At 32.9% G+C, this 27,452-nt stretch overlaps 2 protein-coding genes across 2 annotated transcripts in view; one reads left to right on the forward strand and one right to left on the reverse strand.

Annotated features, from left to right (window-relative positions):
• The first annotated feature begins 580 nt into the window (after positions 1-580).
• The window catches only part of LOC143047210 (E3 ubiquitin-protein ligase parkin-like), a 46,088-nt gene continuing 19,216 nt past the window's right edge, over positions 581-27,452 (forward strand). Inside the window, 4 exon segments of the mRNA XM_076220210.1 lie at positions 581-811; positions 18,050-18,164; positions 18,945-19,057; positions 20,124-20,213. Of these exon segments, the coding sequence (XP_076076325.1) occupies positions 632-811; positions 18,050-18,164; positions 18,945-19,057; positions 20,124-20,213 (498 nt within the window). The 5' untranslated portion in view covers positions 581-631.
• Positions 5,198-6,501, reverse strand: LOC143047209 (uncharacterized). Its single transcript, XM_076220209.1, has 2 exons — positions 6,460-6,501; positions 5,198-5,571 (listed from the first exon to the last, which is right to left on the reverse strand). The coding sequence occupies exons 1-2, from the start codon at positions 6,466-6,468 to the stop codon at positions 5,224-5,226; spliced, it is 357 nt and encodes a 118-aa protein (XP_076076324.1). The 5' UTR covers positions 6,469-6,501; the 3' UTR covers positions 5,198-5,223.

The raw sequence follows: 27,452 nt of genomic DNA on the forward strand, positions 1-27,452 counted from the left end.
TCTGCAAAATCATGAAAATGTCATGTCAGAAATAAAGGCAGAATTTATTTGTAACTGTTTATATGGTTCACAAAAAAATGCCTATTCCAAAACAACTAATCTGATATCATAATCGAATAAATGTGTGTATAAAAATGTAAACTTTCGATGAAGGACTTGGCATTGCATAACTTTTATGTAAAACTAAGAAAACATCTACAATTTGTACAAGCAATCTTTATTGACAAATAAACGTGTTCAGATACATTTAAATATATATTCTTACATTTTTGTGATAAAGTGCAACTAACGACGTAGTTCGACTTTCTGTTACTGATCGAAGAAGTTGTCCTCCAACTCGAAATAAAGCCATGATGTTGTTTTGCATGTGGTCTGATCACTACTTCCACGTGACATCATCCGCCAATATAGTTTTTATATTTTAACATCTATAGATTAAAATTGATTGTCCATTAACATTCATAAATAACCGTATAACTTTGAAACACTATTTAAATTGTTTGATGTTCGCTTATAATTACATTTGTAGCTGTTTAATCAGGTATAATTATGCGTAGTAATACTAATATAGATATCTACTTTCACTTCTGAATTCTGACCTGAAATTGAAAGTAGGTGACATTGCTTTCAGATGACAAACATTGTAATAAATGTAAAATACAATGTTTCTTCGTCTTTTACAATCGAAGTAGATACTGACTGGAATGTATGGAAAGTGAAAAGAAAAATTTCCAAAAGAATTAAACTACCACCTGAAGAAATACAGTTGATATTTACAGGCTGTGTATTGAAAAATGATGCTATTTTAAAGGTGATAAAGGTTTATGATCACTACAAACTTTTTTTGGTATCAAGTACCCCACCCTTTTCATATATTTTGTTTATCAAAAATATGTACCTTGTCATATATGAGGGGGGATAGGAGAGGTCTTGATCCCGAAATCCCGGACTTGAAAAAACGAAATCCCGAGGTCCTTTCGGGATCTGGGAATTTAAATAAAGCAAATCCCGACATCCCAAAATCCGAAAAAAAGGATTCCCGGATCCCGAAATCCCGAGCTTAAAAACACCCGATCCCGGAGTCCCGATAAAGGTCCTATCCCCCCTCATATATATCAATTAACAAAAAACAGACCTATAGATATATTTGAATATTTTTCATTTTCTGGTACATTAGTATATAGATTCTTATTTTACTTTCACTTTCTCTTTCTATTTATATCTATAACGTCGTCATAACAACCTCTATTGTTCGGCGAACCACACAACCGCCAAATTTGTACTTCACTGTTTGATTTCATGTATAATATTGTCCTGAAGACGCCACCCTTGTTGGCGAAACATGTCGACCATAATAAACTCTTACCATGCCGTAATTGATCGGTGTTGTTGTCTTTGTTATCGTTTTATGTTTAATATTAATTAAAAACTGATAAAAGTTACAATGCCGTTCCCTCTTACAATGGAATTTCTTTAAATAATTGTTTAATGTTTTATGTATACAAACCCTTGAATGTTAATTACAGAGGCGGATTTAGGGGGGGGGGGGGGGGCAGGGGGCCCGGGCCCCCCCTTTTTGGGAAAAAATTTGGTTGCTTATATAGGGAATCACTGAAGAGTGACTGGAGCGGGCCCCCTCTTAGGTCAGTCAGTGGGCCCCCACATATGAAAATTTCTGGATCCGCCACTGAATTAGGTGCAAATGTCAAAATGGTCGGATTTATTGCATCTATCACTGGCATCAGTGGAAATACCACATCAGAATAAGTAGAGTTTAATTGGTTTGACAAATAAGTGATGCATTTACAACTGTGGTTTAACGCATCAAAAATAAATACGAACATCTGATTAGTTTTAGATACTTATGATATAATCAAGCAAGTGATAATATCAACCTATTGATATATTTAATTCTGAATTTCTTACCCTTTTCATATATCATAGAGCATGAAAAAGTGACCTATTGCAGCAGCTCATCCCTACCACTATATAGTAAGTGACACCCCCCGAGCTTTTTTTTTAAAAGGAATTTGATGAAAATAAAACCAAGTTTTTTGTAGAAAATCCACAGAATTTTTTGTTATAAGATTTTTAAAACACATTACTCACTGGTTTTTCTATGATGTGCTAGTATTTATTATTTACAAAAAGTCCTCAACAACCTTTAAATTCTAAAACACCTGGTGCTGAGTCACTAAAGTCGAGCGCACCCTAGAAGGTGTACTTGAATTGGTCTGTATTTATATTTGATTTAACCAATATCTTAATTTATAAAACTAGGTTTTCCAAAAAAACAATAATCCCATTCTCTGTCACCTGTTGGACAAATGTTAAAACATTGCATAGAAAACTTAATCCATGCATTTTGCCATACTAGGATTCAAAACCAAATGATCATGCAATGCTCACAGAACTATTGTTAAAATGCATGTATAAATACCAGAGGGATTTTACTCTATAGCTTGGGATTCAGAGTCAATGATTGAACAGATTGAACCAAAGAATATATTTTTCCCCTCAACCAGTTAGGCTCCTTTATATACCAACAGCACCATAGCCTCGTTAATAGTGTAGACGATCTTTTTTTAGCTGGATCAGTTAAAGAGTTATTAATTGTATTCATATCTTGATGTGGTGCTATAGTATATCCATGAAATCTATCTACCATGTTTAACTCAAAATCACAATAACTATCTTGAATTAACAGATTTAAGGGAATAATCTCTTCTTGATTTTTCTAGTATAGAATATTTATATCTGTTGAATTCAAGTAAGTTAAGTTATAATGTACTATATACATATATAGATTAATCTTTTGATAAATACATAAATGCATAGAAATTTATTCAGTACAACCAAATCTGCTACCTCAGAATATTATGACATCAAATTTCAAATCAGTAGATAACTTAAAAAAATAAGTGAACTGAAATTAATAGGGTTATTGAAATTTTATTTTTGAATATCAAATTTTTCTTTGTGTAATTCTTTACAAAATGGATAACAATGATTTATTAATAGTAAAGCCACACCAATTTGATTTATAGTTCTTTGGACAAAAGCTAAAAAAAAATATGAGGCGAGTGAGTGAAATTTTTTTTTTATTGTAACAAATTCTTGAAAATGAGTTTTCTTGAGGTGGGTGCTCTACAAGTGGAGCGAGCGGTATAATTTTTTTTTTTAATTGTGCAAATTAGAAATTTATGTACATGTTAAAACTGGGTAACTTCAAAGAAAAAGGAAGAGAAACATGCTCTTATAACAGCGAATTTTTTAGATTAAGAGTTTATTAAAAATTCTAGAAATGGAAAGGTTTAGATCATGGGATCATGGGATGTTACTGTAGCATTGTCATTAGTTTTCTTCTTAAAAAAAGGCTTTCCATTGGCCACAAACTATTTTGTGATCATGTATGTATGGTTACACACCTGTGATCATGTATGTATGGTCACACCACTGTGATCATGTTATGTATGTGTGGTTAAACCCGTGATCATGTATGTGTGGTCACAACACTGTGATCATGTATGTATGGTCACAACACTCAAGCATTGTGGTTTTCAAACTTGTTTATGTAATGGTCAATGTGCTGTTACCATTCTGGAAAAGTTAAATTATTGTTGTCATTTTATAATTATCAATGTTGTGTTACCATTCTGGAATAGTCAATCTAAGGATACTTTTGAAAGATCAATTAAATGAAAATTAACACTACATTGACCATTCTGGAATGGTAACACTACATTGACCATTCTGGAATGGTAACACTACATTGACCATTCTGGAATGGTAACACTACATCGACCATTCTGGAATGGTAACACTACATCGACCATTCTGGAATGGTAACACTTCATCGACCATTCTGGAATGGTAACACTACATCGACCATTCTGGAATGGTAACACTACATCGACCATTCTGGAAGGGTAACACTACATCGACCATTCTGGAAGGGTAACACTACATCGACCATTCTGGAATGGTAACACTACATTGACCATTCTGGAATGGTAACACTTCATTCAACATTATCAAAAATAATACTTTGAACAATGATTGCATTTTTTGTAGATCCAGATTAGTAGTACAATAAAATGAAGGTGATAATAGAACCTTAAGATATGTAAATTAATAATCCATCACTGAAAACTTTAAACTATAGCATACTGCTCCAATTAGAAGACCATAGATTCCATTGACAACGTCAGCAAATGAGCCAGATGTAAATTTATTAAACTATGTCACCTACTATAGAAGCCAATACAGAGGTTATCCTTTAAGATAAAAATTGATTATATTACTGTTCATTTTGATTGTCATCTTTTTCACTTTTTTTTAAATGTTTACATATATGTAGTTAGCTTTTTCAACTACAAATTCTAAATGAGGATGAAGAAATGTGTCAGTGTTATGGAGGTAGACTGATTTTATCAGTCTAAATAAATTTCTGAAGATTAAATTTCAGTGGATAATAAAAATATTCTGACAGATATGTGACCCAACCATAAGTCATATATTGAGTCTGTTACTTTAAGTGCATTTCCAAAACCGAGATACTTAATACATTAGCACCATTTTTTGTTTGTTACAGTTTGACCTGACTACACTCCTGACTTTTTTTAATTACAGATAGAACAGCAAACAAGCATATACCTTCTTCCTGGAATTGATCAAGTTTGTTTTTGCTCATTGTTGAAGGACGACCTATAGTTTTCTGGGGGAGAGTTGTCTAATTAGCAATCTTACCACATCTTAATTCAGTTCACCTGCATCAGATTAACTATTTGACTTATAGTGTGAAAGGGCAGTTCTATAAAAAGTATACTGGGGACCCAATGAATGAAAAATTGAATTTACCACTTTGGATGGGTGAAATTTTCATATTGTACACAACTAAAACAAATACAGGAATTTAAATCACCTTCTTTGGTTGGCTACTTTATTTTCAATTTGCTTTCCATGAATACTAAGTGTCTTTTAATAGTACAACTGCTATGAAGTGTTTATGGTAAATGATGAGTTTTTTTCGTAACAGATGTTGCTGTCTTATTGACTCCTTTCCCACATCACCTTTTATTCATACAATCATCATTTATTTATGATTGCAAATTATGGTTGGTAACTTTAATTACTTCTAGGCTCTTTTAAATAATAAGTTGCTATTCATAAACTTTTTTAAAATAATAAAGTGCATTCTATCTGTTAAAATAAATATTTTATTCAATATCTGTCAATGGCATCCTTGACAGATTTTGGTAGGTGTCCATTGTTGGTTAATTTGAAACCACTTTTCCAAATTTGGTCCCGTGTTACTGTTTCAGTGAAAGGCTCCCTCTTTCCTCTTTGTCCTGAAATAGGCACTGTGCATGGAGACCAGCTTGTAGACTTACTGCCCTTATACCATAGTATATGTATATTGTGACCACAAATTGAAATTACTTTTCCAATTTGTGGCCACTCATCGCTGTACTTTTCCAGATTTGTTAAAACAAAATCATCTGCCTTGAGACCTTCCTCCATTATGATTGGTTGAGACTTGGCAGGCTTTGTTTTCTTCCCAAGGATAACCTAAAAAAGATGAGCAACCAGTTGAAGTGCATGGTTGATACATTTATTATAAGATAATAAAACATATGAATATTTGTAATATCTGTTTGATTAAATGTACTTGATATGTTTTATTTTTTAATGAATATCTATTGAGTTGTCAAAATCTACTGTACATGTATTTACCAAATAATCAAAAAGAATGGTATAATGCATGATGTATACAGATTTGACCCTGATTTTAAGTTCAATGGTAAGAGGTAAAAAATGTTTAAGTTGTCATAAAGACATGTGAGAAAGTTAAATAGAACTATTTGTGTCAAAGTTTTATTCGAAAACGATGATTTTTTCATCCTAAATAGGTCAAAAGTAAGTGATTTTGAGGAAATTTGACAAAATTGTCCAGATTTTAACCAAATTTAGGACCAGTAAACATAGAGTGCAGGTGTCAAGAAACTAGATATTCAAGGTTTAACATGTAAAATGTCATTACAAACACTTTTTTCAAAAATCAATTTTGTCTACATAAGTGCTTTAGGTTTCTTGTCCAAAAAACAGATAAAATTTACTAATTTTTATTGATTTTTCATGGACAATAAAAATGAGTACTGTTTATGACGTCATCAGCAGAACACAAGAACTTCAATTTTCAACAAAAAGGCGTCGTTTGTACCTTGTCACTATTTTAGCTATTATTCATTGTGATAGTGGTCAATAAATCCAAATTTGAAATTTAGTGTAAAAAAGAGAGCTATTTAAGGGCCTACTACTCCTTTTGTATATATTTATTTCCAGTTCGTGTACCAACAAAGTAAAATAAAGTGTCATGATATTCATATATTTCATATGTAATATTCATTTATTGCAAACTATAGCAATGTTGAGGAACTTATGAAGAGTTCAACTTACAGGTGGCATGACATCTCTGTTTACTACTATCTCTGGCACTGAAAATGTGTATTCTTGACCACGGATGGCTCGGATATTCCCACGGATGTAACGGTGCTTCTGCTGGTAATTTGCGGTTTTCCTGACAACTATAACAATTAACAACAGTTAATTCCAAGTCATTGTCCATTCCCGGCCACCATATATAGCTTCTTGCTAGACTTTTCATTCTAGTAATCCCTGGATGTGCTTGGTGTAATTCATTTAACATGGCTTCACGTCCTGGTTGTGGTATAATTACTCTTCCTCCCCACAATATGCATCCATCCTGACTACACAGTTCATTTTTTCTACTATAATACGGTCTTATGTCTTCACTGGGACATTTTGACGGCCATCCATTCAAAATGTATCTAAGCACCATAGACAGTATTGTGTCCTTGCGTGTCCACTTTTGAATTTGTTTAGCATCAACTGGCGTAGTGGCTAAATGTTCCATTAATAATATAGTATCACCTGGCGTTGGTGTCTTTTCAATGTTTGTTTTCAGCGGTAGTCTACTTAGTCCATCCGCATTACCATTCAAACTCCCTTCTTTGTATACAATCGTGTACTCATATGCAGCTAAAGTCAGTGCCCACCTTTGAATTCGAGATGCGGCCATTGTAGGTATAGGTTTATCTTCTCGAAATAAACCTATGAGCGGCTTGTGATCGGTTATGATTGTAACGGGGTGTCCATACAAATATTGATGAAATTTCTTGATACCAAATATTATGGCCAGACTCTCCTTCTCAAGAACGGAATAATTCTTTTCTGCTGATGTAAGTGTTCGAGATGTATAAGCTATTGGTTTGTCGCTGCCGTCGTCCATTTTATGCGAAAGTACAGCGCCTAATCCATATGGTGATGCATCACATGCTAAAATTAATTTCTTTTTCGGATCGAAATGTACAAGTACTGATGCGGATTTCAACAGCTGTTTTGACTCTATGAACGCTTTTTCCTGTTCTTTTTCCCAACTCCATTTTGTGTCTTTCTGTAGAAGTACATGTAGAGGCTTTAACAAGTGAGACAAATTCGCTAAGAATCTATTGTAATAGTTCAGCATTCCAAGATAAGCTTTCAGTTCTGTCACGTTTGTCGGACTTGGTGCTTTATCGATCGCCTCAACTTTACTTTCCACTGGATATATTCCGTGTTTGTTTATTTTAAATCCTAAATAAACAACTTCTTCGGCCATGAACACACACTTCGGTTTCTTTAACCGAATTCCGATTCTCTTAAATCTAGACAAAACCTCAGAAAGAGTATTTAGATGTTCCTCCCTTGTTTTACCCGTTATCAGTATATCATCTACTCGAACCAAAACATTGGCTATACCTTGAACAACATTTTCAAGTGTTCTTTGGAAAATACCTGGGCTGGACGCTACACCATACGGAAGTCTATTGTATCTGAATAAACCCTTATGCGTGTTTATAGTCACATACCTCTTACTGTCCTCATCAAGTTCAATCTGTTGATATGCTTGGTTTAAATCCAATTTTGTATATTCTTGTCCTCCTCCAAGCGTTGCGTATAAATCCTCTGTTTTAGGAATAGGATAATTATCCAACTTTGAAACGGCATTAACGGTTACCTTGTAGTCACCACAAATTCTAATAGATCCGTTCTCCTTAACTACAGGTACTATCGGAGCGGCCCAGTCGGAAAATTCCACTTGCTGAATCTGACCCTCCTTCTCAAGACGTTCAAGTTCCATTTCCACTTTATCCTTCAACGCATACGGCAAAGGACGAGCCTTGAAATATTTCGGTACGGCACTCTCATCAACATAAATCTTGGCTTTCATGCCTTTTACAGTTCCAAGTTCATCTTTGAAAACCTCCTTATTTGCTTCCAAGATCACATTCAAATCACTCGATTGATTATCACTTCCAACGACGGAGAAAATATCCTTCCAATCCAGTTGGAGCTTGTTCAACCAGTCTCGGCCAAGTAAATTCGGACCTTTACGCTTCACTATCAGTAATGGTAATTTTGCGCTTTCCTTTTTGTAATTGACATTGACGATTGCACGTCCTATTACAGGAATCTGCTCTCCCATGTATGTTCGGAGTTTAGCACTTGTCGGTTCGATTCTGAATTTCGACTTGTATTCCTTGTAAGTATCCTCGCTCATGATAGAAACTGACGCCCCGGTATCTATTTCCATGGCTATTTCACATTCATTTACATTGATTTGCACTTTGTATGCCTCATTAGATTTATTTCCAAAATGAAAAAATTGAGTAAACTTCATTTTCACTTTCACTACTTTCATCCTGCTCCATGAAATGAGCATGTGGTTTAAAACGTGATTTAAACTCTCTGTGATTTTCACTTAAATTCCCATTGGCAGATTTGTTACGGCATTTCTTTGCGATATGTCCTTTCTTTTTACAACTGTGGCATTTTGCATCCTTGAACCTGCATTCAGCGGCTAAGTGATTTCCTCCACACCGGTAACAATCTCCTTGTTTCGAATTTCCAGAGTTGTTTCTTGTATATGATTTTGAAACTTTGTTGATTTGTTTCTGAAATGTTCCATTTGTCCCACTCGCTTGGATGTCCTGTGCATTCTTCTCGCAGTCTCCATAGCGGTAGCAATTTCCAATGCCTTTTCAAATGTTAAATTTGGCTCTGCTAACAGCCTCCTCTGTATGCGGTCACTCTTTATCCCGACGACTAACCTGTCACGTAACATTGCGTTTAACGTGTCACCATAATTACAGTGTTCTGTCAGACTTCTTAGTGCTGCAATAAATGTCCTCACTGACTCATCGCTGTGTCTTGTTCTACTGTTAAATTTAAATCTCTGAATGATTTCTGATGGTACTGGATCTCGGTGGTCTTTCACTAGTTTTGATAAATCGTCCAGTGATTTCGTTCCTGGTTTGGCTGGTGCTAATAAATCCCTTATTAATTTGTAGATATTCTTCCAACATACACTTAAGAAAATATCCCTTTTCTGGTCTTCTTCGTCTATCTCATTAGCATTAAAATAATGTTCCATACGTTCTACATATTGTGTCCAATCTTCGGATTCATCAAAAGAGTCTAATTTCCCGTAAGTCGGCATTGTCACTTGTAGAAATTCACATTTATTTTAATATTCAGTTTTTTCCTCGTCGCCAAAATGTGTAATATATTTGCTATGTAATAATACAATCCAGTTTTAAGAACTTCAATTGATCTATTTAATTGCATGTTTATTTAAGAACGGGCAGACATGTGAGAGTTGCTGATCTGTCAATTATAATTACTGTAACAGATGATACGGTAATAAAGTGAGGTGAACTTTATAACAATATCAGGAAGTGGTCTTTGCGCCACAAATCGGGCCAATTCAAATAGTTTAAAACTTGAGTCATCATCTTCATATTCCAGTTCTGCAAACATTAAATATTTGAAATAAATTTCACATAACTAGTTTAAATTTGATGTACCAAAATTAGGCATACAATTACTACTTAAGGTATGGGTGTCCTTCTCATTCTTCGATTTAAAAAAAACAAGAATATAAGTTCCAGATTTTCAAAAATTTTGATGCAGGAATACAGCTGATGAATGTGAATAAGCATTTAAAAGAACTAATTTGTAGGATTATAATTCATAAATATTCATATCTTTACATGTAAAGATTATCTTTTGCTCTATTTTGATTGTTTTTGAATTTACATTTTAAGGGAAGGTATCTCTAAAATAGTGCATTTTCTGAAGGAATCTTCATGGAATTTTGCTATTATTTTAGCTTGAAAAACACCTGGTTACCCTGCCTTTTTTTAAAATATTCTCAGAGCATTTTATTCTCGTATTTTATTTTACAATTCTATTATTTAGTTTAGCTTATGTTCACATAATGATGTTTTTTTCCTGTATAAGCAATACAAAATGTGTCATTTTGTCACAACCAGTAGCATGAGAAAATGCCTGTTAACCTATCATTTTTATTATTTTTTTATTAGATATAAAAATTTACCATGAACTTATACATTCAAATAGCAAACATCCTTGGAAGCAAGTTAGAATTTCTTTTCAGCTCTGTTTTACTCAAATAAAGGAAAATATAAGGAAAATGAAATTCTAAATAAAAGACAACAGTCATAAACTGCAGGTCTACAAATAGTTTGTGCATAAATAATAATAACTCTGAATTACCAGGCCTTACCTTCATTATGTTTTTCCTGGAAAAATCTCTCCCACCATATCATATCTTTTTTATCTATAAATTTCCTTGCTCCCAAGATTGAGCTTTCCACTTTGTCTAAATCTTGGAAATTAGGTTGTAAAAGTTTTGGTTGAGTAGTGGGCAGCCTTAATAGGGGATATCTATCACTGCCCTCACATTCTCTCCAAGCCTATAATTAAGATTAAAACATGAAAAGTAATCACCCTTCCCCCTATTGCCACTAAGCGGCAGCCATTTAAAAATATGTTTAACAGTGAATGCACAAATATACATGGCTATACATCTTTCTGTAAATTTTCAGAAAATTTGGAGCATTTTGAAATTTTTCACATTTTTGCTGTTTCCATGGCAACGACGGCCATTTTGAAAATTCCAAAGACAAAACTTAACTCTGCACATCCCAGTTAACATTTCTGTGAAGTTTTATCAAGTTTGGAGCATTTCTAAAATATTTCACATTTTTCCAGTTTCCATGGCAACGGTGGCCATTTTGGAAATTCCAACTTCAAAAGTCTCATCCAGACTTGCCAGTCTACAATCATATTAAGTTTCATCAAATTTGGAGCATTTTGAAATTTTTGAAATTTTTGACATTTGTGATGGTTTGTGATGGTTCCTATGGCAACAGAGACCATTCCCAAAATTTAATGGCATATACCACATTGGTACATGGGAGGGACCATACCATCAAAGTTTCGATCCATTTGACCTACCATATTAAGAAAGTTAATGCCACTTTAAGGTTTTTGGACCATTTTGACCTGTTTTGCATTGTTTCCATGGTAACGGCAGACATTTTCAAAATTCCAACGCCAAATTCCACATCTTACAATGTTGCTCATCGTTACTGTGAAGTTTTATCAAATTTGGAGCATTTCCATATTTTGGAAATTTTTGGTGTAGTATCCATAATTTTCTTTAATGAACATTTTACACTGAAATAATGATTGAAATTTAATTATAAACTTGTTTTGCATTAGAATAGAGATACGGACGTCAATCGGTAGTTTTACTGTCGCAAATACCCGTTTACCTGTCTCCGCTCCGCGTCGCCAGGTAAACTAAATTTGCGACAGTAAAACTACCGATGGACGTCCTTAAAGCTTCAAATACAATACAGTTATCTCTTAATTGACCGTATATTCATTTGTGATATATAGTCACTGACCGTATATCACCTTGTTTATGACGTTGACAATGTGTTTCCGTAGAGTTTTATTTATGACGTCGATAAAACGTACAGGTTCGCGAAAATTCTACGTCTTCCGCTCAAAATTAAGAAATGATGGTTTTTACCCTAAATACTTCATTTAGAACAGTTATAAGAGTTGCAGTATATAAAAGCCTCGCTTTCTACCTGTTTCTAAGCCTTGTACAAATAACATTGATATTTCGAGATAATGTATGGTTATTCTATATGTATATACTGGGATAATTTTGCAGAAGGTAAATTTATTAGCTTACTTTTGCATAAAGAACATAATTGCTAAAATGAATTTCCACCATTTTAAAAGTGTACATGCAAAGGTATTGATGTCAATTTTGAATCATCAAAATTTGGTAAAGCATAATGTAAACCGATGAAACAAAACTATAATCAACACTGGTTTTATTTTAGGAAATTGCAAAAGAAAGTGTGGGAACTGTAGTAAGTGTTGCCCGTTATGGGCAAGAAAACATCAAACTATTCAACCTACTGGTTAAAAAGTTCCAACAAAAGAATGGAACTTTTAAAACCATTCCTCAAGCTGTAAGTATAGATAAAAATAGGAAAACCGTTGTAGGAAATCAAATAATTGTATTGTGGTTAAATTCATACACCAACAGTTTAAAATCAACCAAATGGCAGTGATGAGTTAAAATTTGACTGTTCAGAATCTGACTATGGGTAATCTCATTGTTCGTACACCAAAATGAAAATAATTTTAATTAAGTCATTGGTTGAATTTCTATTGTTTACCACATTTTAAACCAAACACAACGTTTTGGTGTACGTTTTTTGAAATATTGCCTAGAATGGATTAGATTCTAAAAAGGTAAATTGAGATCAATGAATGAGCACTTTCAAAATGTGAATGACAAAGACTTCCTGTTTGCTGATTCATAGCATAATATTGATTTTTTGGTCAAAATAAAACTTCTCTCACACATTTTTTAAGTACTCCCAAACAAAAAGACTTCTTAAAATCTCCATCGCCCTGCTCTTTGGAATTTACATCTTTTGCTAGAACTTATTTTCTTTAGAACAGTAACAGTAAACATTTCATTATTAAGAAAAGACTACATTTGAACCGTCCTGCGATCAAATTAAGATTAAATGGGTATTAAGCCTCAAATGTTATCTTTGAGGTCTTCAACGATGAGAAAAAACAGATCCATACAGAATGTTTAAGAAATCCCAAAATGACTAATGATAAAACATTAAGAATAAGAAAACGTGTGTCACCTGCAGTTTTATAGAATCAAATTAATGTTATTAATTTAATTCAGATGAGTATGTGTAAATGAATTTTACTTTCATTATTGCTGAACTATTATTTGAATGTAAGTTTCATACATTTCATGACATATACTCATATTTCAGTTGTTTAAGGAGTTGCAAGGTATTAAAGACTTGAAACGAACAAGCTTTTTGCAAGAGGCATTGGACACCTCACTAAAAGATTCTACCTCAAAAGTCAAAACTGCCAAAAAGAAGAAAAAACTAGAAGAGTGTATGCTAAATATAACAAAGAGCAAGACAATGGACCAGTGTAGAGAAACATATCCTGATCACTGTGATGGTATAGACAGATTTTTAGGTACAATTTGTTGTTTATTTATATTCAAGAGATACCAATCTTCATTAACCCTTTCCTCCATTGAACTTTTTGATTCGCATAGGATTTTTCAAAAAGATTATGAAAATATGCTTTCAAGTATTAATGCATTGAGAAAAACAAATACAAATATTTCATCAAATAAATTTAAGTCAGATATGATATTCCTTTTCATATTTGATACAATTTTATTTAGTATACTGCAAACATATAAGAGTCATAGTTCTTCAACTGCGGTACTACACAGGCGTAGTATCAGCAGCCTCATTAAATCTCATCTTACTTTAAATTAACACATCATAGATACCAGGATTAATTTTTTTATTTATGCCAGATGTAGTTTTTTCTTTAAAAGACTCTCGTTTTTCGTATTTACATGTTTATATTGAAACATTATGTGATTTACAAATCAAGATCAGAATTGATATTGACCTTATTTTATTGGATCCTTTTAAGTTTATGTGATACTTGTAGTAAAGCTTTATATTTAGGACTATTAAAATAATATCAATAATTAGTAAATAAGACAAGACATTTCAGCATGTACACTCTTGTTTTCTACAAATCAAAGCTGTGATAGGTTTTTTCAAACTGGTTTATTGTAGAAGTATAATACATAGGAATCATGATGCAGACTGATTAAAGGTTAAGAGCCTCTAAAATATAAGGTATTTTATAATTAGTTAATTGATGTTATACACAGTCATGACCAAAGCAACTGTTTTAATAATTGTTTTGTTTTTTTCAGATTTAGATATTACAAAAAATTGTATTCCATCATCATTTGTTAGTTACTGCCAGGAAGCCGTGGACACAGCTGATCTGGACAACACCATTCCTGAAGATTTCAGTCCAGAAATTAAAATTAACATTAATCTAAATGGAACCAATATTTCAAACAATACAATTGTAAATAATATCATCAATCATATAAAGAAACATACACTTAAAAAATTATTGAGTAAAAAAAAATATATTTTGGAATCCATTGTTGATAAAAATGATATATGTGATAGTGATAATAATGATATTTGTGATAGTTATACTGATGATATTTGTGATAGTGATAATCATGATAATACTGCAGATGATTCTGGATTCCCAGATACCTCTGAAATGATTAATAGCACGTTTGATACTGACATTGAGTTAAATAGTACATGTACAGAAAGCAATGCTGAAACCCAGCAACCTGAAACCTCAAGTATTGTGTCTCAGGACCTATTTGTCGATTGATATTTTTTACCTTTAAGAATGTACTTAGGTGAGGTATTGGAATAAGTGTTCGAACTCCTTGATGTTTTTCCATATGATACAAGGTAAAATGTTTTGCCCCATAACACCTATATGACCTATTTATCTTTTAACATAAGACTTTATAGCTCATAAAAGATCATCTGACAAAATTTGAGCAGATTCTTGATTTTCTTTCTTTCGATTTGAGACCAAAACAATACCAATGCAAACATGAGGTAAAAGTCCAATTCAGCCTTTTCCAGCCAATTTTATAAATCAAATATTTTGAAAAAAGTGCTCCATGACCTATCAATATTTTTAGCTTATTTTGATCCTGAACTGATACTCTTCCAGCTTAAGGTATCAAATTTGAATTCTTGATTTATGTTACTTTACATCAGATTGCCTAAGTACATCCTAAACAAAATTATTAATCAATTAATTGAATCATGAATAAGACTTATAAGTTACTTGTAGTACAATATGTGTAAAAGTCATATAGAATATATCAAATTAATAAATTATTATCAAATTAATACATGTCATTTTATTGATAACAACAGATGAGTATCTGCTCAACAGAATAAAAGAGCATATAAAATTAAAAATCAAAGGTATAGGTATTATCATTATGCTGTATAATAACTGGGATATTTAACTCTTGTTTAGTAGCTATAAGAACATATTGGTATGTGATTCTTGTTATGTACATGTAGCTCTTCTTTGTTGTTTAAAGTGCAGATCTGTAATGTAATCTCATCTCATTTGGGACCCAGTTAAATCTTGGCTTTTGAACTGAATGCATTCTTGGAAACATTTTTGCAAAGGCTACACTGTAAACTGGGATTTGTTTAAAATACCATTCATTATGGAATTCCAAGGAATGATGTGATATTTTTTCTCATTTAATGGTTTGATAAGTGAAATGGTAAAAGACTTCATCATACACAGACAATTTAAATATCCCTTCAAATTAATATAGAATTAAAAAGGTGTATCAATATTCACATATACATGTAGGTAGATATACTATATAAATCATCAGACATGTATGAAAACAAACAAATACACATTATGATTATATTGATGTGTACAGTTAATTACACATATTTTCCTAGTTTTTGTTACAAGAAATTATTGGAAATTGCATACCATCTACAGAAAAGACAGTGATATTCAGCTTGTTTAAATTACCCTAAATACTGTTTCCAAATACAGTCAATATATCATCAAAGAATTATGTATGTGGTAGCAGTGTTTGACCATTCCAGAAAAGTCAATGTGCTGTTACCATGTTTTATGTAGTGGTACCATTCCAGAATGGTCAATGTAGTGTTACCATTCCAGAATGGTCAATGTAGTGTTACCATTCCAGAATGGTCAATGTAGTGGTACCATTCCAGAATGGTTGATGTAGTGTTACCATTCCATAAAAGTAAATGTAGTGTTACCATTCCAGAATGGTCGATGTAGTGTTACCATTCCAGAATGGTCGATGTAGTGGTACCATTCCAGAATGGTCAATGTAGTGTTACCATTCCAGAATGGTCAATGTAGTGTTACCATTCCAGAATGGTCGATGTAGTGGTACCATTCCAGAATGGTCAATGTAGTCTTACCATTCCAGAATGGTAGATGTAGTGTTACCATTCCAGAATGGTCAATGTAGTGTTACCATTCCAGAATGGTCAATGTAGTGTTACCATTCCAGAATGGTCGATGTAGTGTTACCATTCCAGAATGGTCAATGTAGTGTTACCATTCCAGAATGGTCAATGTAGTGTTACCATTCCAGAATGGTCAATGTAGTGTTAATTATCATTAAATTGATCTTTCAAAAGTATCCTTAGATTGACTATTCCAGAACGGTAACACAACATTGATAATTATAAAATGACAACAATAATTTAACTTTTCCAGAATGGTAACAGCACATTGACCATTACATAAACAAGTTTGAAAACCACAGTGCTTGAGTGTTGTGACCATACATACATGATCACAAGGGTGTGACCATACATACATGATTACAGTGTTGTGACCATACATACATGATCAGGGGTTTAACCACACATACATAACATGATCACAGTGGTGTAACCATACATACATAATCACAGTGTTGTGACAAATAAATACATGATCAGGGGTTTAACCACACATACATAACATGATCACAGTGGTGTAACCATACATACATGATCACAGTGTTGTGACCATACATACATAATCACAGTGTTGTGACAAATAAATACATGATCACGGGTTTAACCACACATACATAACATGATCACAGTGGTGTGACCATACATACATGATCACAGGTGTGTAACCATACATACATGATCACAAAATAGTTTGTGGCCAATGGAAAGCCTTTTTTTAAGAAGAAAACTAATGACAACACTGGAGTAACATCCCATGGTCCAAACCTTTCCATTTTCTAGAATTCTTAATAAACTCTTAATCTAAATAATTCTCTGTTTTATGCACATAATTTGATATATCTGTGCCTGTAGTACAATCTATACCATTCCCAACTTTCTGGTTCGCTTTGGTTTAGTAAAATTTTGACTATTTTTTGTCAAATCAGCTTTAACTGCATGATTTTTTATTTAAATTCACACATGTGTATATCTTAAGGAGGCAAATCAGATAATGTTTAGCAAGAGGAATTATGTTAGTTAAGTAAATATATTGTATGGAATAAAATAAATTAAGATATGTGTATATATTAAAAAAAATTGCCCTTGAAAAATATTAAATATCTTTGATATTATGGATGTATGGTTTTCATATATGGTAGTGACTGTTTATTGGCTGCTCAATGGCATCTAGTTAGAACTATTTATCCATAATAGGATCAACATAATGAGTGATGTGAATATTTCAAAAACATCTTGAGTAAAATAGTTATATTGCTATGCATGTCAATGAAACATTCCCTTAAAATATTTTTTTTTTATTGAAAAGTCAGTTTCTCCAAAACAGGAGCGGGAAAATCCAAAGAACTATTAATCAAATTGGTGTGGCCTAAACTGTAATATTTTATTTTTGTTTGTTGAGTTCATGAATGATGATGTTTTCTTTGAGTGTCAGTATTATCAGCAAATTAGGATTTTGAATCCCCTGAGTCCCTGACTAAACTTTAGAGTGTATATGAAAAATCAAAATAACTTTTTCAGACGACAGCAGCAATGCTCACCACTATAAACATAGATATTTAGACGCAGATTATGAGAATATTTACACAACACAGCTATTGACATGACTGAGACCAAATATTATTCTTGGAGTCAAAACTTGTATTGTTTCATTTCAGGATGTATCTATCTATAATTGTACAGTAATCCATGCTTTTCAACAAAAACCCCTTGATGTGACAGCAAAGTGTACTACAGTTGACAGTCAGGGTTTAAAATGTGGAAAAGTTAATAGTAAGTATTTATAGTGCACAGCTAACAGTAAAGCAAAATTACTGTAATCTTTTTTTCATGTAATAATGAAAATGTGACAATAATGTTATACTGTTGTATATATCAAAGTCAGGGGACTGTGGCCTTGACTTTGACCCTAGCAAGTGAAATGTTTAGTGCTTGACTTTTTATCACAGAAAAATAAAGCAGTTACAGCCCTAAGTATTAAACTTTATAGCTTAACCTTGTAATAACTATATTAAGGTTATCAGGTTAACTGCACATTGATATTATAAAATATCAGCGTTGAGTCATAATGTGAATAGAACTGCAAGTGAGTGCAGTGAAGGAGCAAAATGCTTTACATTGTGTCAAATGGCTGAAAGATATATAATTTATTTGAACGATATCTACATGCAGAAAACTTATAATCTGTGTGTCAAACATTTTCTGGTCTTTTTCCTCACTTCTGAGATATATTCTTGGTTATCCTAGCAAAGAAACTTTGATAAGTTTAGCTGTCACATTTTGATGGGGCTAATAACTCCTCACAAACTGTGACATCACTGAAGGTTCTGCTCACTTCTCATAGCTGTGATGTAAAAATTACAGAACGACTTAGCAAGGAGTAGTTAGTGCAGAGAAATACAATAAATGGACTAGTCAATTAACTGAAAAGGAACAGCAATAAACTTAAATTAGTCATCTGCTTCTGACATGCTTATTACTTATGTGATTATAAACATGTAAATTTGTTGTTGATGTAGTCAGGTACAAAAAATGTTTTTTTATGTTTTACAGAAGATGTTCACCATTTCTTTGTATATTGTAAGGAACAGTGCCAAAGTCTGTGTCCAGGAAAGTTGAGAGTGAAATGTGGCAACTGCTATGAAGGTCATATTGTGTTACAAAGGGTAAGTCTTACGTTCAGTCTTACTTTAAGATGAAAGATCGTTCTGTTTATAGGGTGTTTATCCCCCTGTTCATTCGAATTTCTATAATGAAGCTAGAAGTTTAGATACTTCAAAGTACATACTGATTCAGCTTAATATAGTAATATTCACAAAGTATAAAAAAGTATGCTAACAAACAAGTTTGAATTTAAATTCAAGACAAAACAATTTGCAGTAAGGAGAAGTGCCATGAAGGTGTAATACTTCACATCCGGTTGTATACGAAAATAGGTCGAAAAAAAATATTCTCTTGACAGTTGTTGGTAATTAATCCTACATTTTATTGCAGTAAAACATTTCTGTTTTATAAACATATGTCTTGGGTATTTCAAATCACTATTATTTTTTTTATTTGGGGTTTCTAATATTTTCTATAGAATATTTGGTAAACTTGAGGTTACAATTGGTTCCTAAACCTTGTACACAGGTTAGATAAGGGGAGAAATTTGATTGGTTAACTTCCAGTGATGGTTATTTTATTGTATGCAATGAAATGTTATCATGGTTATGTGAAATTTTGTCTATAGTACTGGACATGATAGAACTTTACTCATGCCATGTATTTCTTCATTTGAAACAAAGATAACTTCTGCACATTTTTGGGAAAAGTGCAAATTTAACAAAGACTAAAAGGGGAAAATCAATAGTGGTATTACACCTGAAGAAAAATTGAGAACAAAAAAATGGATCTCATTTTCAAGATATTTGATTTAAAAAAAAAATGGCAAAAAAGGCTAAACCTTATATTTAGCTTTGGCATTATTTGGGTCTCAAGTCATAAAGAAGATGAATATAAAATCTGCTTCTATTTTTGTAATGACCTTTTTATGAGCTGTTGAAATATTCTGTGAAAAGAAAAGTGGGTGATATCAGGCAAAAGATTTTAACCCTATAGGAAAAAAAACCAAGCAGTCTAAACATCAGACAAAATTCTTAAAGATTTAAACCTGACCTTACTACATCCTTAAGCTATCTTCTTGTTTGCAATTTTCCTCAAAGGTATGAACATAAATTTATGTATTATTAGGAACCAGAAAACTTTGATGATGTGATGAAGTCTGGTACGATACAATGTGAATGTAAGAGTGAAGGTTGTCAGGGGAATCTACAAACTGCTGTAAGTTTAAACATGCATGTTTTTTTTTAATCGAATAAAACTTCTTCAACAGAAAACAAACACATATATATGTATAATATGATAAATGCAATGTAAAGTATGAATTTTGAACAGTCTCAACATTGCAAATTTAAATCCTTCTAAATAATACATTTTGTACTGCAATCTTCACTGGTGTTAAACTGATAACCGTAACTGGAATTATGAAGATCTCAATATGGCGACGGCAGAAATAGGTAAAATCTTTTCAGTCATTTTTAGCTCACCTGAAGGGCCAAGTGAGCTTTTCTCATCACTTTGCGTCCGTCGTCCGTCGTCGTTAACTTTTACAAAAATCTTCTCCTCTGAAACTACTGGGCCAAATTAAACCAAACTTGGCCACAATCATCATTAGGGTATCTAGTTTAAAAAAATGTGTCTGGTGACCCGGCCAACCATCCAAGATAGCTGCCATGGCTAAAAATAGAACATAGGGGTAAAATGCAGTTTTTGGCTTATAACTCAAAAACCAAAGCATTTAAAGCAGAACTGACAGGGTATAAAATTGTTTATCAGGTCAAGATCTATCTGCCCTGAAATTTTCAGATGAATTGGACAACCCATTGTTGGGTTGCTGCCCCTGAATTGGTAATTTTAAAGAAATTTTGCTGTTTTTGGTTATTATCTTGAATATTATTATAGATAGAGATAAACAGTGAACAGCCATTATGTTCAGCAAAGTAAGATTTACAAATAAGTCAACATGACTGAAATTGTCAGTTGACCCCTTTAGGAGTTATTGACCTTTATAGTCAATTTTTAACCATTTTTCGTAAATCTTAGTCATCTTTTAGAAAAATCTTCTCCTCTGAAACTACTGGGCCAAATTAATCCAAACTTGGCCACAATCATCATTGGGGTATCTAGTTTAAAAATTGTGTCCGGTGAACCGGTCAACCAACCAAGATGGCCGCCATGGCTAAAAATAGATAATAGGGGTAAATTGCAGTCTTTGGCTTATAACTAAAAAATTAAAGCATTTAGAGAAAATCTGAAATGCGGTTCAATTGTTTATCAGGTCAAGATCTATCTGCCCTGAAAATTTGAGATGAATTGGACAACCAGTTGTTGGGTTGCTGCCTCTCAATTGGTAATTTTAATGAAATTTTGCTGTTTTTGGTTATAATCTTGAATTATATTATAGATAGAGATAAACAGTGAACAGCAATAATGTTCAGCAAAGTAAGATTTACAAATAAGTCAACAAGACCGATATGGTCAGTTGACCCCTTTAGGAGTTATTGCCCTTTATAGTAAATTTTTTACATTTTTCATAAATTTTTGTAGATTTTTAGAAAATATTTTCCACTGTAATTACTCGGCCAAGTTCATTATAGATAGAGATAATTGTAGCAACAAGAATGTTCGGTAAAGTAAGATCTATAAACACATCACCATCATCAAAACACAATTTTGTTATGAATTTATCTGTGTCCATTGTTTAATATGCACATAGACCAAGGTGAGCGACACAGGCTCTTGAGAGCCTCTAGTTTTGTTATTATCTTGAATATTATTAAAGATAGAGATAAACTGTAACAGCAATAATGTACAACAAAGTAAGACCTAAAAATGAGTCAACATGACCAAAATGGTCAATTGACCCCTAATGAGTTATTGTCCTTTATTGTCAATTTTTAACAATTTTCATAAAATTTGTAAATTTTTACTCACATTTTCCACTGAAACTTAACTGGGCCAAGTTCATTATAAATACAGATAATTGTAAGCAGCAAGAATGTTCAGTATTGAAAGTAAGATGTACAAACACATCACCATCACCAAAACACAATTTTGTCATGAATCCATCTGCGTCCTTTATTCACATAGACCAAGGTGAGCGACACAGGCTCTTTAGAGCCTCTAGTTCTTAATTATAGCCCGTTGTTGTCATGAGTTTCTCAGCTGCAATGTTTTTCTATTCCATTACATCATATTTGAATCGTAGCGATGCACTAAAATTGTCTAAGCGCTTAGAAAATTGACGTCAAAATATTTGGGATAATAATCGTAATTCAATGGCATTTTTCTTGTTATATAATCGTAATTTTTTTATGGGATAATAGTAACTGAAAAATAATAAATGTGTCTTCCAGCTTTTCAATGGTATTGTCTATGTAAACGATGACATTAACACAAAAAAAAATAAAAAAGAAACAACTTACAGGTTAATATTTATAACAATATGCATAACCTTTAGCAATATCAAAAATTCCCAAAGAACAATCCTATTAATCCATTGCTCCAAATGAAAGTCCTGTATACCGCATTTTAATATTCCATATGTTTTGCCTCAAATATCACATATATCCAATCGACATAATCAATAACAAGAATGTGTCCATAGTACACGGATGCCCCACTCGCACTATCATTTTCTATGTCCAGTGGACCGTGAAATTGGGGTCAAACTTATAATTTGGAATTATAATTACAAAGATCATATCATAGGAAACATGTGTACTAAGTTTCAAGTTGATGTAACTTTAACTTTATCAAAAACTACCTTGACCAAAAACTTTAACCTGAACTTTGCACTATCATTTTCTATGTTCAGTGGACCATGAAATTGGGGTCAAAACTATAATTTGGCATTAAAATTAGAAAGATCATATCATGGGGAACATGTGTACTAAGTTTCAAGTTGATTGGACTTCAACTTCTTCAAAAACTACCTTGACCAAAAACTTTAACCTGAAGCGAACGGACGCACAGACGGACGCACAGACGGACGCACAGACGGACGGACGAACGGACGAACGGAGGCACAGACCAGAAAACATAATGCCCCTCTACTATCGTAGGTGGGGCATAAAAAGGGCAAATTAACCTCCCCTATCCAATATTCCCTATACTACAGGGCTGGCTGTGGGTTACTTCCTATATAAATATATAAGTTATAACATGGATCAGATTTTTTGGTCTTAGCCAATATATGAAAGGGGATGTTTTTTTTAAATTCCATCAGCACGCCAATAATGACACCACCCCTCCCCCGTTCCATATACAAGCCTCATGTATCATCAGTTCCCTTTTGTTTATATTCTGGAATGGTTCCACAAATTTGAAAAGGGGCTATGAACTGTACGTTTATACTAAATTTCTGCGCGAAATGAACAAAATTTTCCATCAGTAACTTAACTGCATTATTGGATTAAACAGTTGATACTTGTATTGGTGTTTACATTGCCCTTTTCGATATATTTCAATAGAAATACATATATTCTAATTTTTGAGTGAAATATAATGGTTAAAATAGCCGTTCATATTTTTTCCAGTGGGTTCACTTTTTTACTATTTTACATTGATATATATGATATTAAAACTTAAATTCAAATGTTTTGATTAAATACCCATGTATTTTAGGAATTTCTTTAAACAGTGTGGATTGTAAAGGATCTAAAATAGTTACCAGTTTATTGCTACTATTGTTTATTATTTGTTACTTGTGCTTATTTTTTAACTCACCTGGCCCGAAGGGCCAAGTGAGCTTTTCTCATCACTTGGCGTCTGGCGTCCGTCGTCGTCCGTCGCCGTCCTGCGTTAACTTTTACAAAAATCTTCTCCTCTGAAACTACTGGGCCAAATTTAACCAAACATGGCCACAATCATCATTGGGGTATGTAGTTTAAAAAATGTGTCCGGTGACCCGGTCAACCAACCAAGATGGCTGCCATGGCTAAAAATAGAACATAGGGGTAAAATGCAGTTTTTGGCTTATAACTCAAAAACCAAAGCATTTAGAGCAAATCTAACATGGTGGTAAAATTGTTCATCAGATCAAGATCTATCTGCCCTGAAATTTTCAGATGAATCGGACAACCCGTTGTTGGGTTGCTGCCCCTGAATTGGTAATTTTAAGGAAATTTTACTGTTTTTGGTTATTATCTTGAATATTATTATAGATAGAGATAAATTGTAAACAGCAATAATGTTCAGCAAAGTAAGATTTACAAATAAGTCAACATGACTGAAATGGTCAATTGACCCCTTTAGGAGTTATTGCCCTTTATAGTCAATTTTTAACCATTTTTCGTAAATCTTAGTCATCTTTTAGAAAAATCTTCTCCTCTGAAACTACTGGGCCAAATTAAACCAAACATGGCCACAATCATCATTGGGGTATCTAGTTTTCAAAATGTGTCTGGTGACCCGGTCAATCAACCAAAATGGCCGCCATGGCTAAAAATAGAACATAGGGGTAAAATGCAGTTTTTGGCTTATAACTCAAAAACCAAAGCATTTAGAGCAAATCTGACATGGGTGTAAAATTGTTCATCAGGTCAAAATCTATCTGCCCTGAAATTTTCAGATGAATCGGACAACCTGCTGTTGGGTTGCTGCCCCTGAATTGGTAATTTTAAGGAAATTTTACTGTTTTTGGTTATTATCTTGAATATTATTATAGATAGAGATAAACTGTAAACAGCAATAATGTTCAGCAAAGTAAGATTTACAAATAAGTCAACATGACTGAAATGGTCAATTGACCCCTTTAGGAGTTATTGCCCTTTATAGTCAATTTTTAACCATTTTTCGTAAATCTTAGTCATCTTTTAGAAAAATCTTCTCCTCTGAAACTACTGGGCCAAATTAAACCAAACATGGCCACAATCATCATTGGGGTATCTAGTTTTCAAAATGTGTCTGGTGACCCGGTCAACCAACAAAAATGGCCGCCATGGCTAAAAATAGAACATAGGGGTAAAATGCAATTTTTGGCTTATAACTCAAAAACCAAAGCATTTAGAGCAAATCTGACATGGGTGTAAAATTGTTCATCAGGTCAAAATCTATCTGCCCTGAAATTTTCAGATGAATCGGACAACCTGCTGTTGGGTTGCTGCCCCTGAATTGGTAATTTTAAGGAAATTTTACTGTTTTTGGTTATTATCTTGAATATTATTATAGATAGATATAAACTGTAAACAGCAATAATGTTCAGCAAAGTAAGATTTACAAATAAGTCAACAAGACGGAAATGGTCAGTTGACCCCTTTAGGAGTTATTGTCCTTTATAGTCAATTTTTACCCATTTTTCGTAAATCTTAGTAATCTTTTACAAAAATCTTCTCCTCTGAAACTACTTGGCCAAATTAATCCAGACTTGGCCACAATCATCATTGGGGTATCTTGTTTAAAAAATGTGTCCGGTGACCCGGCCAACTAACCAAGATGGCTGCCACGCCTAAAAATAGAACATAGGGGTAAAATGCAATTTTTGGCTTATAACTCTAAAACCAAAGCATTTAGAGCAAATCTGACATGGGTAAAAAATTTTATCAGGTCAACATCTATTCTGCCCTGAAATTTTCAAATGAATCAGACAACCTGTTGTTGGGTTGCTGCCCCTGAATTGGTAATTTTAAGGAAATTTTGCTGTTTTTGGTTATTATCTTGAATATTATTATAGATAGCGATAAACTGTAAACAGCAATAATGTACAGCAAAGTTGTTTTTGACATGTTCCTTGTACAAATGGTTAATGTATATTCATATTGAAATATCAAAATCATATTTGAATGAACTATTCTATTTACTCTATAAAATTGAGAATGGAAATGGGGAATGTGTCAAAGAGACAACAACCCGACCAAATAAAAAACAACAGCACAGGGTCACCAACAGGTCTTCAATGTAGCGAGAAATTCCCGCACCCGGAGGCGTCCTTCAGCTGGCCCCTAAACAAATATATACTAGTCCAGTGATAATGAACGCCATACTAATTTCCAAATTGTACACAAGAAACTAAAATTAAAATATACAAGACTAACAAAGGCCTGAGACTCCTGACTTGGGACAGGCGCAAAAATGCGGCGGGGTTAAACATGTTTGTGAGATATCAACCCTCCCCCTATACCTCTAACCAATGTAGAAAAGTAAACGCATAACAATACGCACATTAAAATTCAGTTCAAGAGAAGTCCGAGTCTGATGTCAGAAGATGTAACCAAAAAAAATAAACAAAATGACAATAATACATAAATAACAACAGACTTGACTAGCAGTTAACTGACATGCCAGCTCCAGACTTCAATTAAACTGACTGAAAGATTATGATTTCATCATATGAACATCAGGCACAATCCTTCCCGTTAGGGGTTTAGTATCATACCATCATAACATATATGAGAAGAACATAACCTGTGTCATGCCAACAACTGTTTTTAGAATAAATGTGTTTAGTTCCGATGCAAAGACCTTATCAGTGACTCAATATTAACGCCAAAATATGCAATCTTTAATGACTTGACAACTGTATCGTAATTATATCCCTTCTTAATAAGTCTATTCAAAGGTTTTGTAAGTTTCTGAGGTGAATACTGACACCTTTGTGCTTTATAAAGAATATTTCCATAAAAAATTGGATGTGCAATACCTGAACGTATTAGAAGTCTGCATGTTGAGCTATATTTACGAATGATGTCTTTATACCGATGATAAAATTTAGTAAATGTTTTGACTAGTTTGTGATATCGAAAACCCTGGTGTAATAATTTTTCAGTAATACATAAATTTCTCTCGTTAAAATCTAAAACATTGTTACATACACAAGCGTATTTTTCATCTCATCCAGTATTCCATTTTCTTTATCTGAAATAATTTATAACATTTTTCTAATTTTATGAACATGATGAAAGTTTTTGAATATTTGTTCATGCTTTTGACTATATAACTAGATTTTCTCTCTTTATCAATATTCTGTTAAATTTCCCATGATATATATATCCCTAAAAACAGGTACAGAATTTTGCAATATTTGATTATTTCCATTATCACATTTAAAATGAGTATCTCACTTTACAAATATTTTGGATAAGTTTATTCATACATGTATATTTTCACCAAATCACTTGATTTTATTATATCCACAGTATTGAGTTTTTACTTCAATTACATGTATATATTCCTATTAAACAATATTAGATCCAGAACTTTATAATGATTATTTCCAATTTCACATTCATATTATCCGAATTTCCTTCAGTAAACACAGCATTTTTTCCACAAAAATCCTCTTATAATAAATTTCAAAGAAAGCACTGCAAATATCATAATCCAAAATGAAAATCTTGAAAGGACATTATAAAGAAATGCACAACATATAATCCATCTGAAAATTGAAACTGAAATCACCTGGATAGCTCTTTCGTGTGTCACTGACAAATGGACAATACTATGTATGAGGGCAGTTAACAA

Source organism: Mytilus galloprovincialis, chromosome 10 (genome assembly GCF_965363235.1).
Source record: "Mytilus galloprovincialis chromosome 10, xbMytGall1.hap1.1, whole genome shotgun sequence".
NCBI lineage: Eukaryota > Metazoa > Mollusca > Bivalvia > Mytilida > Mytilidae > Mytilus > Mytilus galloprovincialis.